The sequence below is a fragment of the Lithobates pipiens genome, unplaced genomic scaffold (assembly GCF_037356315.1).
Source record: "Lithobates pipiens isolate NorthernLeopardFrog02 unplaced genomic scaffold, aLitPip1_a1.2 Scaffold_18, whole genome shotgun sequence".
NCBI lineage: Eukaryota > Metazoa > Chordata > Amphibia > Anura > Ranidae > Lithobates > Lithobates pipiens.
Window position 1 is genome coordinate 492837487 of NW_027507758.1, and position 21593 is coordinate 492859079.

At 47.3% G+C, this 21593-nt stretch overlaps 1 protein-coding gene across 3 annotated transcripts in view; it reads left to right on the forward strand.

Annotated features, from left to right (window-relative positions):
- LOC143988774 (thyroglobulin-like) overlaps nucleotides 1-21593 on the forward strand; it is a 308918-nt gene that overhangs the window by 5594 nt on the left and 281731 nt on the right. For all 3 annotated transcript variants that reach the window (XM_077488623.1, XM_077488624.1, XM_077488625.1), the window contains exons 2-3: nucleotides 15660-15823; nucleotides 21445-21553. In XM_077488623.1, coding sequence (XP_077344749.1) covers nucleotides 15660-15823; nucleotides 21445-21553 — 273 coding nt within the window. The remainder of the gene's footprint in view (nucleotides 1-15659; nucleotides 15824-21444; nucleotides 21554-21593) is intronic.

Genomic DNA, 21593 nt, shown 5'->3' on the forward strand with positions numbered 1-21593 from the left:
TTAAACAGGGGCAGAAAAAATGGGCTTTAGGCACTGGTGCTGTGCTGGTGCTACCACACTGCAACCTCTCCCATATACTCTAGTTTTATTGCAGGAATTAGCCCTGCTGCAAAGCATTGCATCAAAAATTGTACTTAAACGCCCCTGTTAAACAGGGGCAGAAAAATTGGGCCTTAGGCACTGGTGCTGGTGCCACCACACTGCAACCTCTCCCATATACTCTAGCTTTATTGCAGGAATTAGCCCTGCTGCAAAGCATTGCATCAAAAATTGTACTTAAACGCCCCTGTTAAACAGGGGCAGAAAAATTGGGCCTTAGGCACTGGTGCTGGTGCCACCACACTGCAACCTCTCCCATATACTCTAGCTTTATTGCAGGAATTAGCCCTGCTGCAAAGCATTGCATCAAAAATTGTACTTAAACGCCCCTGTTAAACAGGGGCAGAAAAATTGGGCCTTAGGCACTGGTGCTGGTGCCACCACACTGCAACCTCTCCCATATACTCTAGTTTTATTGCAGGAATTAGCCCTGCTGCAAAGCATTGCATCAAAAATTGTACTTAAACGCCCCTGTTAAACAGGGGCAGAAAAATTGGGCCTTAGGCACTGGTGCTGGTGCCACCACACTGCAACCTCTTCCATATACTCTAGTTTTATTGCAGGAATTAGCCCTGCTGCAAAGCATTGCATCAAAAATAGTAATTAAACGCCCCTGTTAAACAGGGGCAGAAAAAATGGGCTTTAGGCACTGGTGCTGTGCTGGTGCCACCACACTGCAACCTCTCCCATATACTCTAGTTTTATTGCAGAAATTAGCCCTGCTGCAAAGCATTGCATCAAAAATTGTACTTAAACGCCCCTGTTAAACAGGGGCAGAAAAATTGGGCCTTAGGCACTGGTGCTGGTGCCACCACACTGCAACCTCTCCCATATACTCTAGCTTTATTGCAGGAATTAGCCCTGCTGCAAAGCATTGCATCAAAAATTTTACTTAAACGCCCCTGTTAAACAGGGGCAGAAAAATTGGGCCTTACGCACTGGTGCTGGTGCCACCACACTGCAACCTCTCCCATATACTCTAGTTTTATTGCAGGAATTAGCCCTGCTGCAAAGCATTGCATCAAAAATAGTAATTAAACGCCCCTGTTAAACAGGGGCAGAAAAATTGGGCTGATCACCCAGAACCAGAAATGTTCTTCCAACATATCAGCGGAGGAGGAAGAGGATAGACAATCAACATAACAGGACAGTCACTCAGCATCAGAATAGGCGGTCTTGAAGGGATGTGATATTTCAAAAAAAAATATTCGGTTACATCAGCTTCAGGTGCTTGGTAGCTGTGGGTGATCCAAGACTGATTCATCTTGATGAAGGTCAGTCGATCAACTGATTCGGTGGACAGGCGCACCCTGTGATCGGTAAGAAAGCCACCAGCAGCACTGAAGGTGCGTTCCGAAAGAACGCTGGATGCAGGACAGGCCAGTAGCTCAATTGCATACTGTGCAAGCTCTGGCCAGTGATCCATCCTCAAGACCCAGTAAGCCAGAGGATTTTCGGTGGGAAAGGTGTCCAAGTCTGACCTTGCCCCTAGGTATTCCTGCACCATGTAAATCAGACGCTGGCGATGGTTGCTGGAACCGATCATACCTTGGGGCTGCGGACTAAAAAATTGTCTGAAAGCATCAGTCAGACGGCCACCTTCTCCACCGCTCCTTCTGACCGATGCCTCAGCAACACGTTGTCCAGGACCAGGAGTTTGTAACCTCCCATTCTCTGGGAACGCGTTGCACAGACCTTTCTGCAAGGCCTCCCGGAGATGTCTCATCCTCTGCTCCCTCTGCGATGGCAAGATAAGGTCGGCAACCTTGCCCTTGTACCGTGGATCAAGGAGAGTGGCCAGCCAGTAATGGTCCCTCTCCTTGATCCGAAGAATACGAGGATCCTTCCGCAGGCTTTGCAGGATCAGGGAGGCCATGCAGCGTAGGTTAGCTGAGGCATTCGGTCCGGAGTCCTCTGGGTCTCTAAGGGCAACATGATCCACAGCTACCTCCTCCCAGCCACGTACAAGTCCACGTGTTTCTTGGGACTGTAAATCATCCCTACAAGACTGCTGCTGCTGCTGATGCTGAGTGCCAGCCTCCACCTCCATGCTGACACAATCATCCTCCTCCTCCTCTTCCTCATCCTCTTCCTGTGTGATTGGTGGCACAGCAGGAACACTGTCTGGATAAAGGGGGCCTTGAGAGGCAAGGAAGTCCTCCTCTTCCTGCCTCTGTTCTGCCTCAAGTGCCCTGTCCATTATTCCACGCAGCGTATGCTCCAAGAGGTGGACAAGAGGTACAGTGTCACTGATGCATGCACTGTCACTGCTCACCATCCTTGTGGCCTCCTCAAACGGTGACAGGACAGTGCATGCATCCCTGATCATGCCCCACTGGCGTGGTGAGAAAAAACCGAGCTCCCCTGACCCTGTCCTGGTGCCGTAGTCGCACAGGTACTCATTGATGGCCCTCTGCTGCGTGTGCAGCCGCTTCAGCATGGCCAACGTTGAGTTCCACCTGGTGGGCATGTCACATATAAGGCGGTTCTTGGGCAGGTTCAACTCCTTTTGGAGCTCAGCCAGCCGAGCACAGGCATTAAATGATCGGCGGAAATGCACACAGACTTTCCTTGCCTGCTTCAGGACATCCTGTAAGCCGGGGTACCTGCCCAAGAACCGCTGCACCACCAGGTTAAGGACGTGAGCTACACAGGGCACATGGGTCAGTTGTCCCTGTCGGAGGGCGGAGAGGAGGTTGGTGCCATTGTCACAAACCACCATTCCTGGCTTAAGCTGGCGTGGCGTCAACCACCTCTCGGCCTGCCCCTGCAGAGCTGACAAAACATCCGCCCCAGTGTGGCTCCTGTCCCCCAAACAAACCAGCGCAAGCACGGCATGGCATCGTTTTGTCTGCGTACTTGCGTAGCCCCTGGAACGCCTACGGAGCACCGCTGGTTCTGAGGACAGAGCACTGGAAGAGGCCATGGAGGAAGAAGAAGAGGAGGGGGTGGAGGAGAGAGGTGTGTCACAACCAATAGTAGCATTTTGGAGGCGTGGTGGTGGAACAACCTCCAACACTACTGCACCTTGTCCTGCATCTTTCCCAGCTGCCAGAAGAGTGATCCAATGGGCCGTGAAAGACAGGTAACGTCCCTGTCCATGCCTGCTGGACCATGAGTCAGCAGTAATATGCACCTTACCGCTGACCGCCCTGTCCAGCAAGGCAAGGACATTGCCTTCCACATGCCGGTAGAGAGCCGGAATCGCCTTCCGTGAGAAAAAGTGGCGTTTGGGGACCTGCCACTGAGGAACCGCACATTGTACAAACTCACGGAAGGGGGCCGAGTCTACCAACTGAAAAAGCAGCAGTTGAAGTGCTAGCAATTTAGCCAAGCTAGCATTCAACCGCTGGGCATGTGGATGGCTGGGAGTGAACTTCTTTCGCCGGTCCAGCAGCTGGGGCAGGGACATTTGCCTGCTATAATCGGACGTGGGTGTACTGCTAGCAGAGTGCCTGGAAGCACTTGGCTGTGACACACCTAATTCTACACCTTCATTCCTCTCAGAGCAGGTTTCAGAGAGGACTGAAGGTCTAGTGGGGTTGGAGATGCCAGCTGATGAGAAGCAAGGAGAGGTCCGCTTTGTTCTTTGGTGTGGGTCTATGAGGTACGCTTGCCAACGAGCTGCATGGCAGGTCAACATATGTCTGGTCAAGCATGTGGTGCCCAAGCGGCTGATGTTTTGGCCACGCGAGATACGCTTGAGACATATGTTGCAAATAGCAGCGGTGCGTTCTGATGCACTCGTCTCAAAAAAGGCCCACACCAAAGAACTTTTAGAATAACGCGCAGAGGCAGCGCCCTGCACAGGCGGAGCTCTGTGGTGTGATTCAGTCGGTGTGCTGCCCCTAAGCTGGCCCCCGGAGGGCATCCTGCCTCGTTGGACATGTGCCTCCTCCTCCTCCTCCTCCTCTCTCCTACCAGGCACCCACGTGGAGTCAGTGCCCTCATCATACCCTCCCTCTTCATCGCTGTAGCAAACCTGGCAGTATGCTGCAGCTTGTGGAACATGACTGCCAGATTGCTGTCCTTCTTGAGCATCCCCTCTCTCTGCGCTCACGCTACTGCCTTCCTCTAGCTGAGTGTCATCATCTGAGCCTACAAAACACTGGGCATCCTCCTGGAGCATGTACCCAACACTGTGCTCAAAGAGTTCAGGAGACTCCTCAGGAGGACGTGGTGGGTCTAGGGAAGGAGTCATTGAGAGGAGGGAAGACGATGCATTGGCAGCTGCTTTGCTAGTACCCTGAGACTGGGTGAGAGAGGATGAGGAGGATGAATAGGGCTTGGTCATCCACTCTACCAAGTCATTGGCATGTTGCGGTTCAACATGTCCAGCTGCCGAAAAGAAGGACAAGCGTGTCCCATGGCCACGTGCTGATGACAATGCACCGCGTCCACGACCAGCACTGTTGTCTCTAGACACAGAGCCTGCTTGCCCTCTTTTATCGGCTCGCTCCTGTCTGCCTCTCCTTGCTGGCCTTCCAGACATGGTAATGGCCTGAAGGGAGTTGGGTAAAACAGCAGTTGGGTACTGTATATTGTGCTGGAGGCACACAACACCCACTAACTCCTGCAGATGCCTTTATTATAGAACACCAGAGATAAAGGGGTATACTGTAATGGAGTCACACAACACCCACTAAGCCCTGCAGATGGCTCTATTAGAGAACAGCAATAAACGGTAGATACAGGTGTATATTGTGCTGGAGTCACACAACACCCACTAACTCCTGCAGATGCCTTTATTATAGAACACCAGAGATAAAGGGGTATACTGTAATTGAGTCACACAACACCCACTAAGCCCTGCAGATGGCTCTATTAGAGAACAGCAATAAAGGGTAGATACAGGTGTATATTGTGCTGGAGGCACAAAAAACCCACTAACTCCTGCAGATGCCTTTATTATAGAACACCAGAGATAAAGGGGTATATACAGATGTATACTGTGCTGTGCTGGAGGCACACACAACTTCCAATAACTCCTGCAGATGGCAAGTGGGCTCAAATAGAGAAGAGCTATGTAGGTGGATATAGCGGTGTGTACTGGATACAGAGCACGCAGACAGCACGCACAAGCTCCTAACACTACTGACTGCAAGCTCTATTATAAAAGATAGATCACTAGCTATATAGGTGAGGTGAATATAGCGGTATAAACTGCGGTCAGGGCAAGCAGACAACAACCACTACAGAAGAGCAAGATCGAAAATCGGCCGATAACGATCGGTGTGTACTGTGTTGAAGGTACACAGAACACCCACTAACTGCTTCAGACGCCAACACACTACACAAGGCCGCCGCGCTGGCGGCCTTACATAGCATGGGGCGTGTACTACACAGCCTGAGCTATGATTGGCCAATCATGGCTCTCCTCGCTGCTGGCGCTGTGATTGGCCAAGCATGCGGGGTCACAGTGCATGCTTGGCCAATCATGAGCCAGCAATGCACTGCGATGACGCAGTGCATTGTGGGCCATGAGCGCCACACGAATTTGGTGCGAACGGCCCATAACATTCGGAATTCGCCGAACGGGCGAACAGCCGATGTTCGAGTCGAACGTATGTTCGACTCGAACACGAAGCTCATCCCTAATCATTAGTATTAATAGATTAAATAGTCGATTGGAACCTATATTCACAGTCTCTAAAGCTCCAGACTCCTCCAGCACAACGCTTCTTAATAACATTGAAGGATTTGCCATTTGCTGGCAGGGACTGCGGGCCCCTTTGGTGTAGCAACCAATAGCAACAGAAAATAGTATTTTAGTGCTAGCTGTATCAAGGTGGACTACTGGTCCCTGTCAGTCCTGTGCAGACTCTGTCAGCCCTCCTGGCTGCAGCAGTCTGTCTCCAATGCCAGTAACATTACAGTCTTTCCCTCTGACTCTACATCAACTCCTGGCATGCCTCTCCCAGATCTTCTGACTGTACCTGTCACTCACCGAACCACAGGTGAATCCCTTCTGAAGATTTGCCTGGCAGTGTTCCCCGCTGTCCTCTCCTGCTCCTGATCAGGACACTCCTTGTTCGAGTGGCTCCTGGTAGGCCGACGATCTCTGTAAATAGCATGTCCCAGCCTCCATTCCTGACAAATGTTCACAAAACGTGCCCAGGCATCACTCTCTGGCACCCGCAGAAGCTTTAGAACATGCAGAAAGTCCCAGATCATGTCATCCTTCCACTTCTCTCGTGAGCTCTCAACAATGTCCATGATCTGGGGAGAGACATAGGGGTAATCCAAGCCCCACTCCAGGGCAACCTTCCTCTGTACCTCTTGCTGGAAGCGGGAAAACTGGGGTAACTCCTTAAGTTTTCCTTTCTCTGGCAGGATATGGGTGTCTGGAGAACTCATAACCCACTGGTGATATGTGGGGGCCCTGGTCTGGGTTGCGGATAGCTTGGCTAGAAAAGCTGACTGCTTTGGTTGAGGGTTTCCATTCCTTCTCATCTGGACTCTCATCAGGGGGTGTCAGGGAGACGGTGAATCCCGGATCCAATATGCACATTTGCGCACCTTTTCCGAACATATGTGCGCATCAGCGCATCATATGTAATAGATATGCGCATCGGCGCATTTTTGTGGAACGGACATGTGCAATGTGCACGTTCTTGTGCGCGTGCGCGCACGCCGACGAATCACGGCGCACAGCGCCCTATTTAAACAAGCAGCCACTTAGCAGAATCTCCTGATTCTGTACTCCGCTGCCTGACCTGTTGCTGACCTCTGCCCGTCCCCGACCACGAGCCTGCCTGCCATCTGTGTACCTCTTTCAGCCCATTGCTGACTCCTGCTTGACCTTTGACCTGCTACCTGCTTGCCTTCAGGCACCTGCACCCTTCCGCTGCCCTAGCAGTTCCTGTCTCCACCTCCAGGGGTGCTAGGACCGGGACTATACAAGAGGCCACCCTCGTCATTTCGGACTCTGCTGTAAGGTACGTGACAGTACAATCCAACCACATGGAGTCCGAAAGGGGGGCCTCAGCTATGGACGCACTGTGCCAACAAATTGCAAACCTTAACCAGGCTGTCCAGGGTCTACAAGATGGGTACCAACGGCTAGAACAATGTGTAAAGGCTCTCTCTCCAAGCACCTCAACACCACCAACAGTTCCAGCTCCTGCATCTTCCTCTCCAGCATCCATACCTACAGTAGTGGTGCCATGCCTCCAACCACGGGTTCCTGCTCCCTAGAAGTTTGCTGGAGACCGTAGCAAGTTCCATGCTTTCGGGAATGCTTGTCAGCTGTATTTTCTACTACAACCCTGTACCTTCTCCCTGGAAGTACCAAGATGGGGTTCATTGTTTCCTTGCTCCAGGGGGAACCCCAGACCTGGGCTCATCACCTCCTTGAACAGGCAAGTCTTCTCCCGAACACCATGGACTCTTTCTTTAATGAGTTGGCCAAACTCTATGACGACCCCAAATGTACCACCACAGCTGAAACTAGCCTTCATGCCCTCCATCAATTCCGCAGACCTGTGGAGGATTACGTGACAGACTTCAAATGGTGGAGTTCCGATACACAATGGAACGACGCTGCCCTCCATTTCCAATTTCGGCTAGGACTATTAGAAGCTCTCAAGCATGAGCTGGCCCGTGTTGGGGTTCCTGACTCCCTGGAAGAATTAATCCAGTTATCCATCCAGATTGATCGCAGGTTAAGGGAAAGACGTTCCGAAAGAACCAGCCAGTACCGACCTGTATGGATGCTGCCTAAGGTGCCAGTTCCGAGCAGTCTACCTATTCCGGAACCCCCACCACCTTCTGCATTTACCGTGACTCCGGAGCCTATGCAGATAGGTCTGCTACGTGCACCATTAACACCGGAAGAAAAGTTGCACCGTCACCTGCACAACCTGTTTCTCTACTGCGGAGGAGCCGGCCACTATGCTAATCGGTGTCCCAACAAGGCTCGTAAGTCCAGCTAGCCCTCTCCTCATGATCTCTATGTACTGGCTCTGTCAAAACCTACTCATATTGCCATTCCTGTTTCCCTACAGCTTCCAGAAAAGACACTTCAGGTTCAAGCCATAATTGACTCAAGCGCTTGTAGCTGCTTCATTGACCACACCTTTGCACTGCAGCATCATATCCCTCTGCGACCCAAGCAACATGGGCTATCCATACGGCTGGTAGATGGTTCTAACATCAAGTCTGGACCCGTTACTCAGGAGGCACAACCCTTGCCTGCGGACATTTTGCTGAACCACCAAGAGTTGCTTTGCCTAGATGTAATCTCCTCAACATTTTTTCCAATTATTTTGGGGATGTCGTGGTTGCAAGCCCACAACCCTCAGATTGACTGGACTTCCGGCAAAGTGATCCTCCAGTCCTCCTATTGCCTTCACAACTGCCTCAAAACTCTTCCCCACATAACCCCAGTCATCAGTTGCCTAAAGCCTGAATCCGAATCCCAGAACCTTGTTCCATCTGTATACCACAACTTTCTGGATGTTTTCGACAAGCAAAGGGCAGACACTCTTCCCCCTCACCGGGCCTACTATTGCCAAATTGAACTCCTACCCAGGGAAGAGTTTCCTATCGGGAGAATTTTTCCCCTCTCAGAACCTGAACTGCTGGTCCTGAAGGACTATATCAATGAAAATCTTAAAAAGGGGTTCATCCAGCACTCGTCCTCCCCAGCCGGGGCTGGGATATTCTTTGTTGAAAAGAAAGATCATTCACTTCGTCCGTGTGTAGACTATAGAGAATTAAACCGCATCACTGTCAAAAATCTATATCCTCTCCCTTTAATCCCGGAGCTACTCCAGAGACTTCAGTTTGCAAAAATATTTACCAAACTGGACTTACGAGGGGCATACAATTTAATCAGAGTCAGAAAAGGGGATGAGGGTAAAACAGCCTTCCGGACTCGCTTCGGCCATTTTGACTACCTCCTCATGCCCTTCGGCTTATGTAATGCACCGGCAACTTTCCAACATTTTGTTAATGACATTTTCAGGGATCTCTTAGACCTGTTCATGATTGTGTATCTGGATGACATTCTGATCTTCTCGGCATCTCTGAAACTACATCGTGACCATGTAAAGCAAGTTCTCCTCAGGTTGAGACAAAATGGACTTTACGCCAAAGCCGAGAAGTGTGAATTCGAGCGGCAGACCATCCACTTCCCTGGGTTTGTAATCTCAACTGAAGGTGTAGCCATGGACCCCCAGAAGGTCTCGGCTATAACATCCTGGCCACCACAAACCGATAAGGAAGGGGTTCAACGCTTTATCGGCTTTGCTAATTTTTACAGAAAATTAATTAAAGACTTCTCGGGCATCATCACACCCATTACCCACCTTATCAAAAAATAGAACCAGTTCCAGTGGACTGAGGCAGCCCAGGCTGCATTTGATAAATTAAAAAACCTCTTTACCTCTGCTCCAATTTTGAAGCATCCCGACCCTGCCCTTCCTTACATCTTGGAAGTAGATGCCTCAGAAAATGCCGTTGGAGCCATTCTGTCCCAGCGCCAGGGACCCAAATCCCTAATGCATCCTGTGGCTTTCTTTTCAAAGAAGTTGGGGCCATCAGAGAGGAATTACGATGTAGGTGACCGTGATTGTTGGCAATCAAAATGGCCTTGGAAGAATGGCGACATCTTTTGGAGGGAGCAGCACACCCAATACTGATCTTCACGATCATAAAAATTTAGAATATCTTAGAACCGCCAAGTGTCTTAGACCTAGACAAGCAAGATGGGCTCTTTTTTTTTCTCATTTTAATTTCCACATTACCTATCGGCCCGGGTCCAAAAACGTGAAGCCCGATGCACTCTCCAGGATGTTCACCAAAGTCGAAGTCCCACCTCAACTGGACACTATCCTGCAGGCTGGAGATTTCTTGCTAACCCAACCCGATCTAATGTCACAAATCCGCCAAGCTTCCAGGAGAACCTCCCCACCTCCGGATACACTCCTGCAAGAAAGAGATGGACTCTATTGGCGGAATAACAAGATTTTCATACCACGGGATCTGCCTACTATCATCTTGCAGGCATGCCATGACTACCCTTTAGCAGGCCATTTCGGCAGGGCTTAACCCTTTCATGACTAAGCCTATTTTTGGAATTTGGTGTTTACAAGTTAAAATCCATATTTTTTGCTAGAAAATTACTTGGAACCCCCAAACATTATATATATTTTTTTAGCAGAGACTCTAGAGAATAAAACGGCGATTGTTGCAATATTTTATGTCACACGGTATTTGCGCAGCGGTGTTTTAAACGCAACTTTTTGGGAAAAGGGACACTTTCATGAATTTTAAAAAAACAAAACAGTAAAATTAGCCCAATTTTTTTGTGTAATGTGAAAGATAATGTTATGCTGAGTAAATAGATACCAAACATGTCACACTTTATAATTGCGCGCACTTGTGGATTGACGACAAAGTACGGTACCTAAAAATCTCAATAGGCGACGCTTTAATTTTTTTTTACGGTTACCAGGTTAGCGTTACAGAGGAGGTCTAGTGCTAGAATTATTGCTCTCGCTCTGACGACCGCGGCGATACCTCACATGTGTGATTTGAACACCGTTTACATACGCGGGCGCGACTTCCGTATGCGTTTTCTTTGCTTCACGAGCTCGCGGGGACGGCGGGCGCTTTAAAACATTTTTTTAAATTTTTTTCTTTTTTTTATTTATTTTAAAATGACTAAATTGTTTAAAAAAAAAAAAAAAATTGATCACTTTTATTGCTGTCACAAGGAATGTAAACATCCCTTGTGACAGTAATAGGTGGTGACAGGTACTCTTTATGGAGGGATCGGGGGTCTAAAAGACCCCCCACCCCTCCTTTACACTTCAATGTATTCAGATTGCCGAAAACGGCGATTCTGAATACCGGATATTTTTTTAAAACCGGCGCAAATTGGCAGCCGAGTAAATGGGAAGTGATGTCATGACGTCGCTTCCGTGTTTACGATGAGGAGACTGGAACAAAGCCGATTACGGCTTCATTCCAGTCCCTTCCCAGCAGCCGGAGGCAGCGGAATTTGAATCGGTGCTCCCGATCGAGCGGGAGCACCGGTAACAGCGGCGGGAGGCGGCGGGAGGGGGGACGTCCCCTCCCGCTCCTCCGGCATAACAGCCGAGCGGCTTTTAGCCGCATCGGTTGTTATGCCTGGATAGCCAATCGCCTGCTGAAAAAAACGGTACCGGGATGATGCCTGCAGATGCGGGCATCATCCCGGTATACCCCCCGGAAGCCGAGTACGCACATCTGCGTACGCTCGGCGGGAAGGGGTTAAAAACTATGGACCTGGTCCAAAGACCCTTTTGGTGGCCTAACCTAGTAAGTGATTGCAGGAAATATGTCAGTTCTTGCCCAACCTGTCTCAGAAACAAGAATAGCAAAGGCAAAGCATGGGGTCTGCTCCAGCCTTTGCCCATCCCTGAAAGACCCTGGGATAAAATCACCATGGATTTTATTGTGGAGCTTCCTCCTTCGGAAGGATTTTCATCCATCTTCGTGGTAGTTGATCGTCTCTCCAAAATGACGCACTTTATGTCAATGAATGGGACCCCATCAGCGACAGAAACTGCCAAAGTTTTCATTAAAGAGATAATCAGACTGCACGGATCCCTAGTGACATTATCTCTGACCGCGGAGTGCAGTTCACTTTGAAATTTTGGAAAGCACTATGTGAAGCCTTAGGTATCAAGCTCAGTTTCTCTTCAGCCTACCATCCTCAGACTAATGGACAGACAGAGCGTACTAACCAGACGCTAGAACAATACCTACTGTACGTTGCTTTTTCTCCTTTACCCAGGAAGATTGGGCCTCATTACTGCCTTTAGCAGAATTTGCATTTAACAATTCCACCCATGCCGCCACTCCCCTTTGCCAGCGATCCAGGACAGACTAGACTTCCTCGCCACTAATAATCAGGTGCTGAGAGAGACCATCACCAAAGCACAAAGGGACAATAAAACATTTTTTTGATAGAAGGAGAAGAGGGGACCTGGACTTAAAACCTGGAGATCTTGTATGGCTTTCAACTGTGAACCTAAAGATGGCCTGCCCATCAAAGAAATTGGGACCTAGATATTTGGGACCCTTCCGGATCAAAATGAAAATGAACCCAGTGGCATACGAACTCAAACTCCCGGATTCTTTTAAAATACACCCTATGTTTCATACCTCCCTACTGAAACCCGATGTGGCAAATTCCTTTGCAGGTCGTGAAGTGGGACCCCCAGAAGCTATAGTGGTGGACAGAGAAGAGGAGTTTGAGATTGAGGCCATTGTAGACTGCAGAAGAAGGCAGGGATAAAATCAATACCTGATTAAATGGAAGGGGTTTGGCCCGGAGGAAAACTCCTGGGAGCCTGAGGCAAACCTTCATGCTCAAAGACTCATACAAGCCTTTCACAGCTCCCATCTGGAAAAGTTGGCTCAGAAGGGCATCCAGAGGCTGCCCCTAAGGAGGGGGCAATGTCAGGGAACCTTCGCACCAAGCAGGTGAATCCCTGATCCAATATGCACATTTGCGCACCTTTTCTGAACATATGTGAACATCAGCGCATCATATGTAATAGATATGCACACTAGCGCACGGATGTGCGCATCAGCACATTTTTGTGGAATGGACATGCGCAATGTGAACGTTCTTGTGCGCAAGCGCACACGCCTGCGAATCACGGAGCACAGCACCCTATTTAAATAAGCAGCCAACTTAGCATCAGTGCTGGATTGTCTCAGCTCGTTCCTGTGTACCTGCTACTACTTTGTGTGACCTCCCTGGATCTTGAACACCCGCCTCTTCCTGACCACCCTCTTGGAATACCCTTGCAACCTTGTCTGCCTTGTTTACCTGCACCGACCCTGGCTTGAACCTCTGACTTCGGCTTTGTCTCCTGATTCCGCTGCCTGTCCTGTTGCTGACCTCTGCCTGTCCCCAACCACGAGCCTGCCTGCCATCTGTGTACCTCTCTGCCAGATCATTGCCGACTCATGCTTGACCTTTGACCTGCTACCTGCTTGCCTTTAGGCACCTGCACCCTTCCGCTGCCCTAGCAGTTCCTGTCTCCACCTCCAGGTGTGCTAGGACCGGTACCGTGCAAAAGACCACCACCGTCATTTTGGACTCCGCTGTAAGGTACGTGACAGTGGGTGACCACTCTACCAGTTTCTCCATAGAACTGAACTCTAACAACAGTCTGTGAGAAGCCCAATCTATGGCCCTGTCCTTGCACTCCCCATCCAGCTCACCTGGGACTGCACCCCCCCACCAGAACTGGCTCCTTCTGGAACGGGATAGCTAACGACACAATGGCAGGCGGCATTTCAGGCACAACAGTACTTACAGTTGCTGAGTCCCGACCAGGCCGCGGGCCATGACAATCTTGTTCTGCTACTATGCCTTGAGTATTTGCGGAGGCTTTGCTTCTGAGTTTTCCACAGCTGCAGTACACAGAGTCCTAACAGCAGATTCACATTGTAATACTGTAGCTCCTGCTGGACAGGTCCCAGCCAGATGACAGAGCAGGCAGAGTCGCCCCGGCTCCGTCTATCACCCCTAAGGCAAGTCCTCCGCATGGCCCCAGCTGGACGCCTGTGTCCACCAGCACCCGCTCCTGCATGTCAGATAACCACTGCAAAGTGGGCATCAACCGATTACCCTCTGCCATCTTTCTCCTCTGCCTCGTGTCTGTTGCTAGCAGGAACTTTTTAGTTTCCTTCAGGGAACCACCCTCCAGCTTCTCGATGGCCAGGCGCCTGTGGAACTGATAAGCAAACTCCTTGAAAACGCTGCTGTAACCCTTGTTAAATGAAATTTTGGCTAGGTTTATCTAAATTTACCTGCACTGGCTACAAAAAAAAACGAACTCTAGAACCTACCTACCTTAGGTAGAGGATGCTACATATAGAAAGCCCTTGCAGGATTCTAATGACATGTACACACGATCAGAAGTTCAGCCAGCAAAAGACCGATGAGAGCTTTTCATCGGAAAATGCAACTGCGTGTAGGCTCCATAATACTTTTGCTGGCGGAATTTCGGCCAGTAAAAGATTGAGAGCATGTTCTCAATTTTTCAGACAGATATAGTTTCTATCGGAAATTCGGATCGCCTGTGGAAATTCTGACGCGCAAAATTCCGATGCATGCTCGGAAATAATTAGACGCATGCTCAGAAGCATTGAACTTCATTTTCGTGGCTTGTCGTAGTGTTGTATGTCACCATGTTCTTGATGGTCGGAATTTGGTGTGACCGTGTGTAGGCAACTCAAGCTTGAGTGAAATTCCGTCGGAAAAACCATCCAAGGCTTTTCCGACGAGAATTTCCGATCATGTGTACGCGGCATTAGGCTGAAAGATGCAGTTGTAATTCTGCCATATTCCATCCAGGAACTGGGAGAAGGCTGGCCTTAAATAATCTGCTACATATGGAGTGTAGACCACCATACACACAGATCTGAATTTTTGTATTTGTCTCTTTCATGTGCTTTTATTTGCATGTGTTAGAGGGTCACAAGATTCATAAAACTATTTTTATACCAGTTCTCAGCAAAAATCGTTTTCATTGGGCAGGCTTGATTCACAATCTACATTGAGATTACATCTATAATAGATATCTTCTCTTTTAGAGACAGGCTACACATTAGAATAATTAGACATTTACACTCCCAGTTGTGGGAATCTGTGAAACATGTTTTATTTATTTTTTCTAGACCTTACTGGTTCAAATAAAAGTTGATATGCTGTATAGCATAGTAAATTGAGCCATTTAATTGAATCCATTTAGGCTTGCAGATATAGCTCTCTGCCAACAGCCATCAGAGTTTTATTTCTTTATTTTAAATTGTATGCAACTTTCCAAGATTCTCTTGGCTCTGGTGTTAAAGGCAGTCCGTTCAAAGTAGATTTTTTTTAGAGCAGGGGTATCCAAACTTTTCAGTATGAAAAGTCCCCATCACAGTCCCTCCTTTCATTGGACTCCCTTCTTATATCCAGGTCCCAATCAAAGTCCTCTCTTACATCAGAGGACCACTTCATATCTGATTAGGCCAATGAGCCACAACTTGACTGCTGTTTCAGAGTATGCTTCATTTTGTTTACAGTGCAGCCAACCGCAATGCACGTAATTGCAACACAGGTGCATTCTGGTGCTGTGTTGGGATGCTATTAGAAATTAATGGCACTGCAAAGCACCAATGTGTATGTACTGCATCACTGCAATATGCTGGTGAAAATGAGCTCTGAATCTCTATATCCTAGGAGAGCTCATATAGACTAAAGCCAGATAAAGTGCCTCTGGAGATGTTCTCTTTCTACATGTTTTTTTTTTATTTTTATTTTGTACATCTGTTTTTGAAAATTTCATGAAGGCATGTGCTGTATTAAAGCTTTTTAATTTACAGGTCCTAGAATTGAAAACATTAACTTGACTAGAAGTTATATAATATTTAATACGTTTTAAAACAATGATGCTGTTATCTTTTATGATCAAACTAACACCACATTGCTTTTATTGTTGACACTTATACAACAACATATGTATATTATCATTATTTTTTATTTCTTTATATTTACTATGATCTAGGCTTGAGCTTTGCAGCACCAAGTGGAAGGCAAGTGCGGTGGTGTGTGATATCAGATCTTGAGCAGAAGAAGTGCAATGATCTAGTGGGATCCTGCAATGTTCCGAAGATTACCCTTGTGTGTGTGCTTAGATCCTCCACTGAGGACTGTATGACAGCTATAAAGGTAATAATTGTTGCTGATTTATACAGTCATAAAACAACCTTGTTTTGCCGCACTGCACAGTGAAGACATTCAGGGAGCTACAGTATAATTACAATATTGTACCAAGTATTTATACATGAAACAATATAAAAGGGCAGTGTGCAAAGATCAATATCATATATCAGATAGTTAGAAGTAGGATTTCGCTGATCTGACTACGGTAGACGGAATTCTACATGTTATATTTGGTATGATTATTGTTCTCTAAACCGCTACTGTATACACCAGCCTCATCTTTTATATATACTGTCATATTCTTGAGAAGAAAACTGCTCTATAAACATGGTGCAGATATGGAGTTGAGATTTCCCTTTACTTCCTTTACTGGTAAGGTGATAGTATTCATAGAAACGCAAAGAGATGGGAAAGGTCTCCAATGGATAATTCACTTTGCTTCTGTTAGCAGAGCCCTAATTCTTTGCCAGCAATGACCATGCTGTCAAACGGCCCTTCCCACCATCCCCATGCTGATGAACAAGGGTACACACACACATCTTAAACATGGAGAAGCTCTGCCATAATCAGTCACTCACACCCTCTAAGCCTGGGGCCACTTCCCGAAATAAGTAATGCCTGTAATGTTTTTACTATAGCAGAATAATGAACAATTCTTTAACAACACAGCCTTCACCTCTTTTCTTTCAGTCCCGACATAATTCTGAACAATGCAAGTCCACCATTAAAGTGATATTAAAGAATATATATTTTTTATAGCCCCGTACCATTTGGCTGGTCAAAGACCAGAGCACTTTTTACGATTCAGCACTGCGTCATTTTAACTGACAATTGCGCGGTCGTGCGACGTGGCTCCCAAACAAAATTGACACCCTTTTTTCTCTTACGTTCACCGACTGACACAGCTCCTTTCTTAGACCATTGGGTTGTTACGCCACCTTCAGGAGAGGACTAGGCATAACATGTCATGACTGACACAGCACCCTCCCCTCCTATTTTTGTCTACGTTATACTGCTTGTTGACGTACTAAGGCTGCAGTAGCAGGCTGAGGGGTTGTTACCTAAGGGACCTCCACTTGGGCAGAACTAGAAAGTTCTCGTTTTATTATCACATGTTAACATGTTATGCCTAGTCCTCTCCTGAAGGTGGCATAACAACCCAATGGTCTAAGAAAGGAGTTGTGTCAGTCGGTGAATACAGAGAAAAGGATTATATGCTAATCCTATTTTTCCCACAAATCGAGCTTTCTTTTGGTGGTATCTGATCAACTCTGCGGTTTTTATTTTTTGCCCCATAAACAAAAAATAGCGTCAATTTTGAAAAAAACACATTATTTTTTACTTTTTGCTATAATAAATATCCCCAAAAAATATCAAAAATTTTTTTTCCTCAATTTAGGCTGATACGTATTCTTCTACATATTTTTGGTAAAAAATAATTGCAATAAGCGTTTATTGATTGGTTTGCACAAAATTTATAGCGTTTACAAAATAGGGGATAGTTTTATGGCATTTTTATTATTTTTTTTATTAGTAATGGTGGCAATCAGCAATTTTTATCATGACTGTGACATTATGGCGGACAGATCGGACACTTTTGGAGTGATTTTGGGACCATTCACATTTATACAGCGATCAGTGCAATTAAAAATGAATTGATTACTGTGCAAATGTAACTAGCAGGGGTTAACCAGTAGGTGGCACTGTAGGGGTTAAGTGTATCCTAGGGAGTGATTCTAACTGTGGGGGGCGTGGCTATGTGTGATACAGCACTGATCTCTGCTCCCGATTACAGGGAGCTATGATCAGTGACAGTGTGACTAGGCAGAACAGGGAAATGCTTGTTTACATTAGCATTTCCCCATTCTTCCTCTCTGTGAGATGATTGCAGGACCTGTGATCCCGCTGACGAAGCTCCCGGCGGGGCGCACGCATTCGGAAGCCACCTCCTAAAGGGCAACATAGAGGTACGTGTTTCTGCCTGTACGTGCTCTTCTGCTGCAGTATATATGTGTGAGGTCGGGAAGCGGTTAAATAACAAACATGTTATACTTACCTGCTCTGTGCAATAGTTTTGACAAGAGCAGCCCCAATCCTCCTCTTCTCTCCCCCTCGGTGGCACTCCTGGCTTCTCTTCTTTTCCGAGTGACCCCATAGCAAACCACTTGCTATGGAAGCACTCGTGTGTACTTGCTCCCAAGCCCCACTCTATCTGTCCATAAGACACACAGAACCAAATTTGGCCCCAACCTGCTCTCTCCTCATTGGCTCACTGGCTATGATTGACAACAGCGGGTGTCAATGGCTATCGCTGCTTTGTCTCAGTCAATGACCAGGTAGAGACCCAGGAGAGCAGCCTCTCTCGTACACATCGCTGGATCAGGACCAGGCTTAAGTAAGTATTGGGGGGAGGCAAAGGGAATATGGCAACCACTTTAATATTGGATGGCCATCCAACTCTTCTACAGTCCTCACCATAGGTTCTCCATAAGTTGGTTCTTCACCCAGGCTGTTATGTGCCTACCCCAAATGGTTAATTTCCTAAGGCTACAAGCTTAAAGAAGAAGTATAACAAAAGCTATTTTGGCTCTACTTCTTATGAGGGTTGCAGGAGTGCACTAAATTCTGCTCCTGTGACAACTTTTCAGCCGACAGCAGGGAAAAGCCCGCTGTCTCCTGACATCACTGAGCCGATCTAGGCTCTAAAAAAATCCATATAGTCAGGATCCACCCAGATGCCTAGACTGGCATACTTTTTTTAACCACTCGGCTACTGCACTATAGCCGATATATAACTACAGTATGGCTTTCTAGTTCTGGGAGGGTGTCCCTGGACATCCTGGATGTCCTCCCAAGAACGTGCTTCCTGCATGCCCACTGGGGTGTGTATTGGGAAGTGTCTGTGATCATTGTGTCCCTTGGACACATTGGATCACAGATCAGGGTAAAGGGCCAATCACAGTGGCCATTTTCCATGTGATCAGCTGTGCCCAATCAATGTACAGATTCCTGCCAGTTATTGGTTCTCCTTTCCTCACACTGAGACAGCATGTGAGGAAAGGAGAGATGATCTGACAGGGCACAGTGAATACAGCATGTACACCCTGATTATCAGTACAGACCCATGAGTGCTGCCTATCTGTGACGCACATCAGTGTCCCCTATCAGTGTCGCCTATTGGTGCCCATCAGTACCGTCTTGTCAGTGCCTCCTCTTCAGCGCCCATCAGTTCCAGGTGATCAGTGCCGCCTCATCAGTCTACATCAGTGCAGCTCCATCAGTGCAGCCTTACCATTGCACATCAGTGAAGAAGAAAAATTACTTATTCGCAAAATTTTATAATAGACCCCTTTCACACTGGGGCATTTTTTAGGCGCTTTAGCGTTAAAAAAAGCGCATGTAAAGCGCTTGAAAGAAGCCGCAACTGCAATCCCAATGTAAAAGCCCGAGTGCTTTCATACTGAGGCGCTGCGCTGGCAGGGGGTCAAAAAAAGTCCTACAAGCAGCTTCTTTGCAGCGCTTTTGGAGCGGTGAATACACTGCTCCTAAAGTGCCCCTTCCCATTGAAATCAATGGAAAGCACCTGCAAAACGCCTGAAAAGCGCTTTTGGCATCAGCGTTTTGTGAGCGCTTTTAACCCTTTATTTGGCCACTAGCAGGGGTTAAAAGCTCCCCAATAGCGCTCGAAAAACGCTGGTAAAAGGCTGCTAGTTTAAGCGGCTCTTTACGTGTGTTTTTGGGGCGCTGACATTGTGAAAGGGCTCTTAAAGCACTTGGGCTTTCACACTGGAATTGCAGATGAGGCTTCTTTCAAGCGCTTCACAGACGCTTTTTTAACGCTAAAGCGCCTGAAAAACGCCTGAAAAACGCACCAGTGTGAAAGGGGTCTAATAAAAAATTGTATTCAAAATTTTTGGTATTTTTTTAGCAAAAAAATAAAAATCCCAGTGATGATTAACCACTTGCCGACCACTGCACGCACATATACGCTGGCAGAATGGCACGGCTGGGCAAATGGCGTACAGGTACGTCCCTTTTAATTTGCCACTGTGTGGTCACATGCACGCTGCCGGCAGCGCACATGCGACCCTGCCGGGAGATCCGTGAGTAGGATCGCGGGGATACCCGCGATCGTCTCACGGAGCTGAAGAACGGGGAGATGCTAATGTAAACAAGCATTCTGCCTAGTGACACTGTCACTGATCATAGCTCCCTGTGATCGGGAGCTACGATCAGTGATGTGTTCCACAGAGCCCCTCCCCCTGACAGTTAGAATCACTCCCTAGGACACACTTAACCCTTTCCTAACCAGCTAACAGTTAAAGCGGTAGTAAACCCGCATTTTTTTTTTTTTTTTAAACCTGCAAAGCAAAATGCATAATGAGCTAGTATGCACCGCATACTAGCTCATTATGAAATACTTACCTTAGAACGAGGCCCCGACATCTGGCCCGATCCACGCCGAGGGAGCCGACATGCTCCCTCGGCGTCTCTTCCGGGTATCGCGGCTCCGGCGCTGTGAGTGGCCGGAGCCGCGATATCGTCACTCCCGCGCATGCGCGCGGGGGATTTCAGTCCGGCCGCACGAGCGCTGCCGGATTTTCACGGAGAGAACCCCCTTGTGCGCATGCGCCGCTGCAGTCAGCGGCGCATACCGAGGGGAATATCTCCTAAACCGTACAGGTTTAGGAGATATTATTTTTACCTACAGGTAAGCCTTATTATAGGCTTTCCTGTAGGTAAAAGTTAAAAAATCGACCATACTACCACTTTAACCCCTTCACTGCCAGTGTCGTTTTTACAGTAATCAGTGCAGTTTTATATTATTTAAGTTTATAGCGTAAAAATAAAAAAGCAGAGGTGATCAAATACCACTAAAAGAAAGCTCTATTTGTGGGAAAAAAAGGACGTTAATTTTGTTTGGGGGCCACGTTGCACGACTGCGCAATTGTCAATTAAAGCGACACAATGCTGAATCGCAAAATGTGCTCTGGTCTTTGGCCAGCCAAAAGGTCCGGGGCTTAAGTGGTTAAATACCACCAAAAGAAAGCTCTATCTTTGTAAAAAGAAAATATAATTTAATTATGGTACAGTGTTGCATGACTGCACAATTGTCATTCAAAGTGTGATAGCGCTGAAAGCTGAAAATTGGCCTGGGCAGGAAGAGGGTGGAAGTGCCCAGTATTGAGGTGGTTAAATATCAGTATACTTAGAGTAGCCTTTTCCTACCACCCTCTGAAAGAGGCTTTTCTGGATCAAGATTATAAAAGATAGACTAACTCCACCCACTATGTCCACCCAGGGGAGGGAATTCCCTAAAGGGATACTAACCCCTGCCTACATCCTAATTTAGAACCTTTCCCTAAGGAAAAACCTTAACCTTACCCTTAAACCTTTCCTCTCTCTTTAACAAAATGAAACTGAACTTTAGATGAGAATCCAGACTGTTTTATAGCTTATGAAGCCAATACTATTTTATATTATTTTGCATTTAAGTACTTCAGAATATTTTCATCTACCTTTATCATGGACAACATATGGTAGCTGTTGTTTTTATTATGCTAATAATAAACTACAAAAATGAATTGTCAGTAAAAAAAAATGATTTATTAACAAACGTATTTCAGGATGGACAAGCAGATGCTATGTTCTTAGATAGTGGCGATGTCAACAAAGCTTCAATGGATCCTTATAACCTGAAGTCAATTATTGCAGAACCATACAGTTTCCATAGAGGTAAGTCTTAAGCATAGAATTTATGATACAGACCACATTA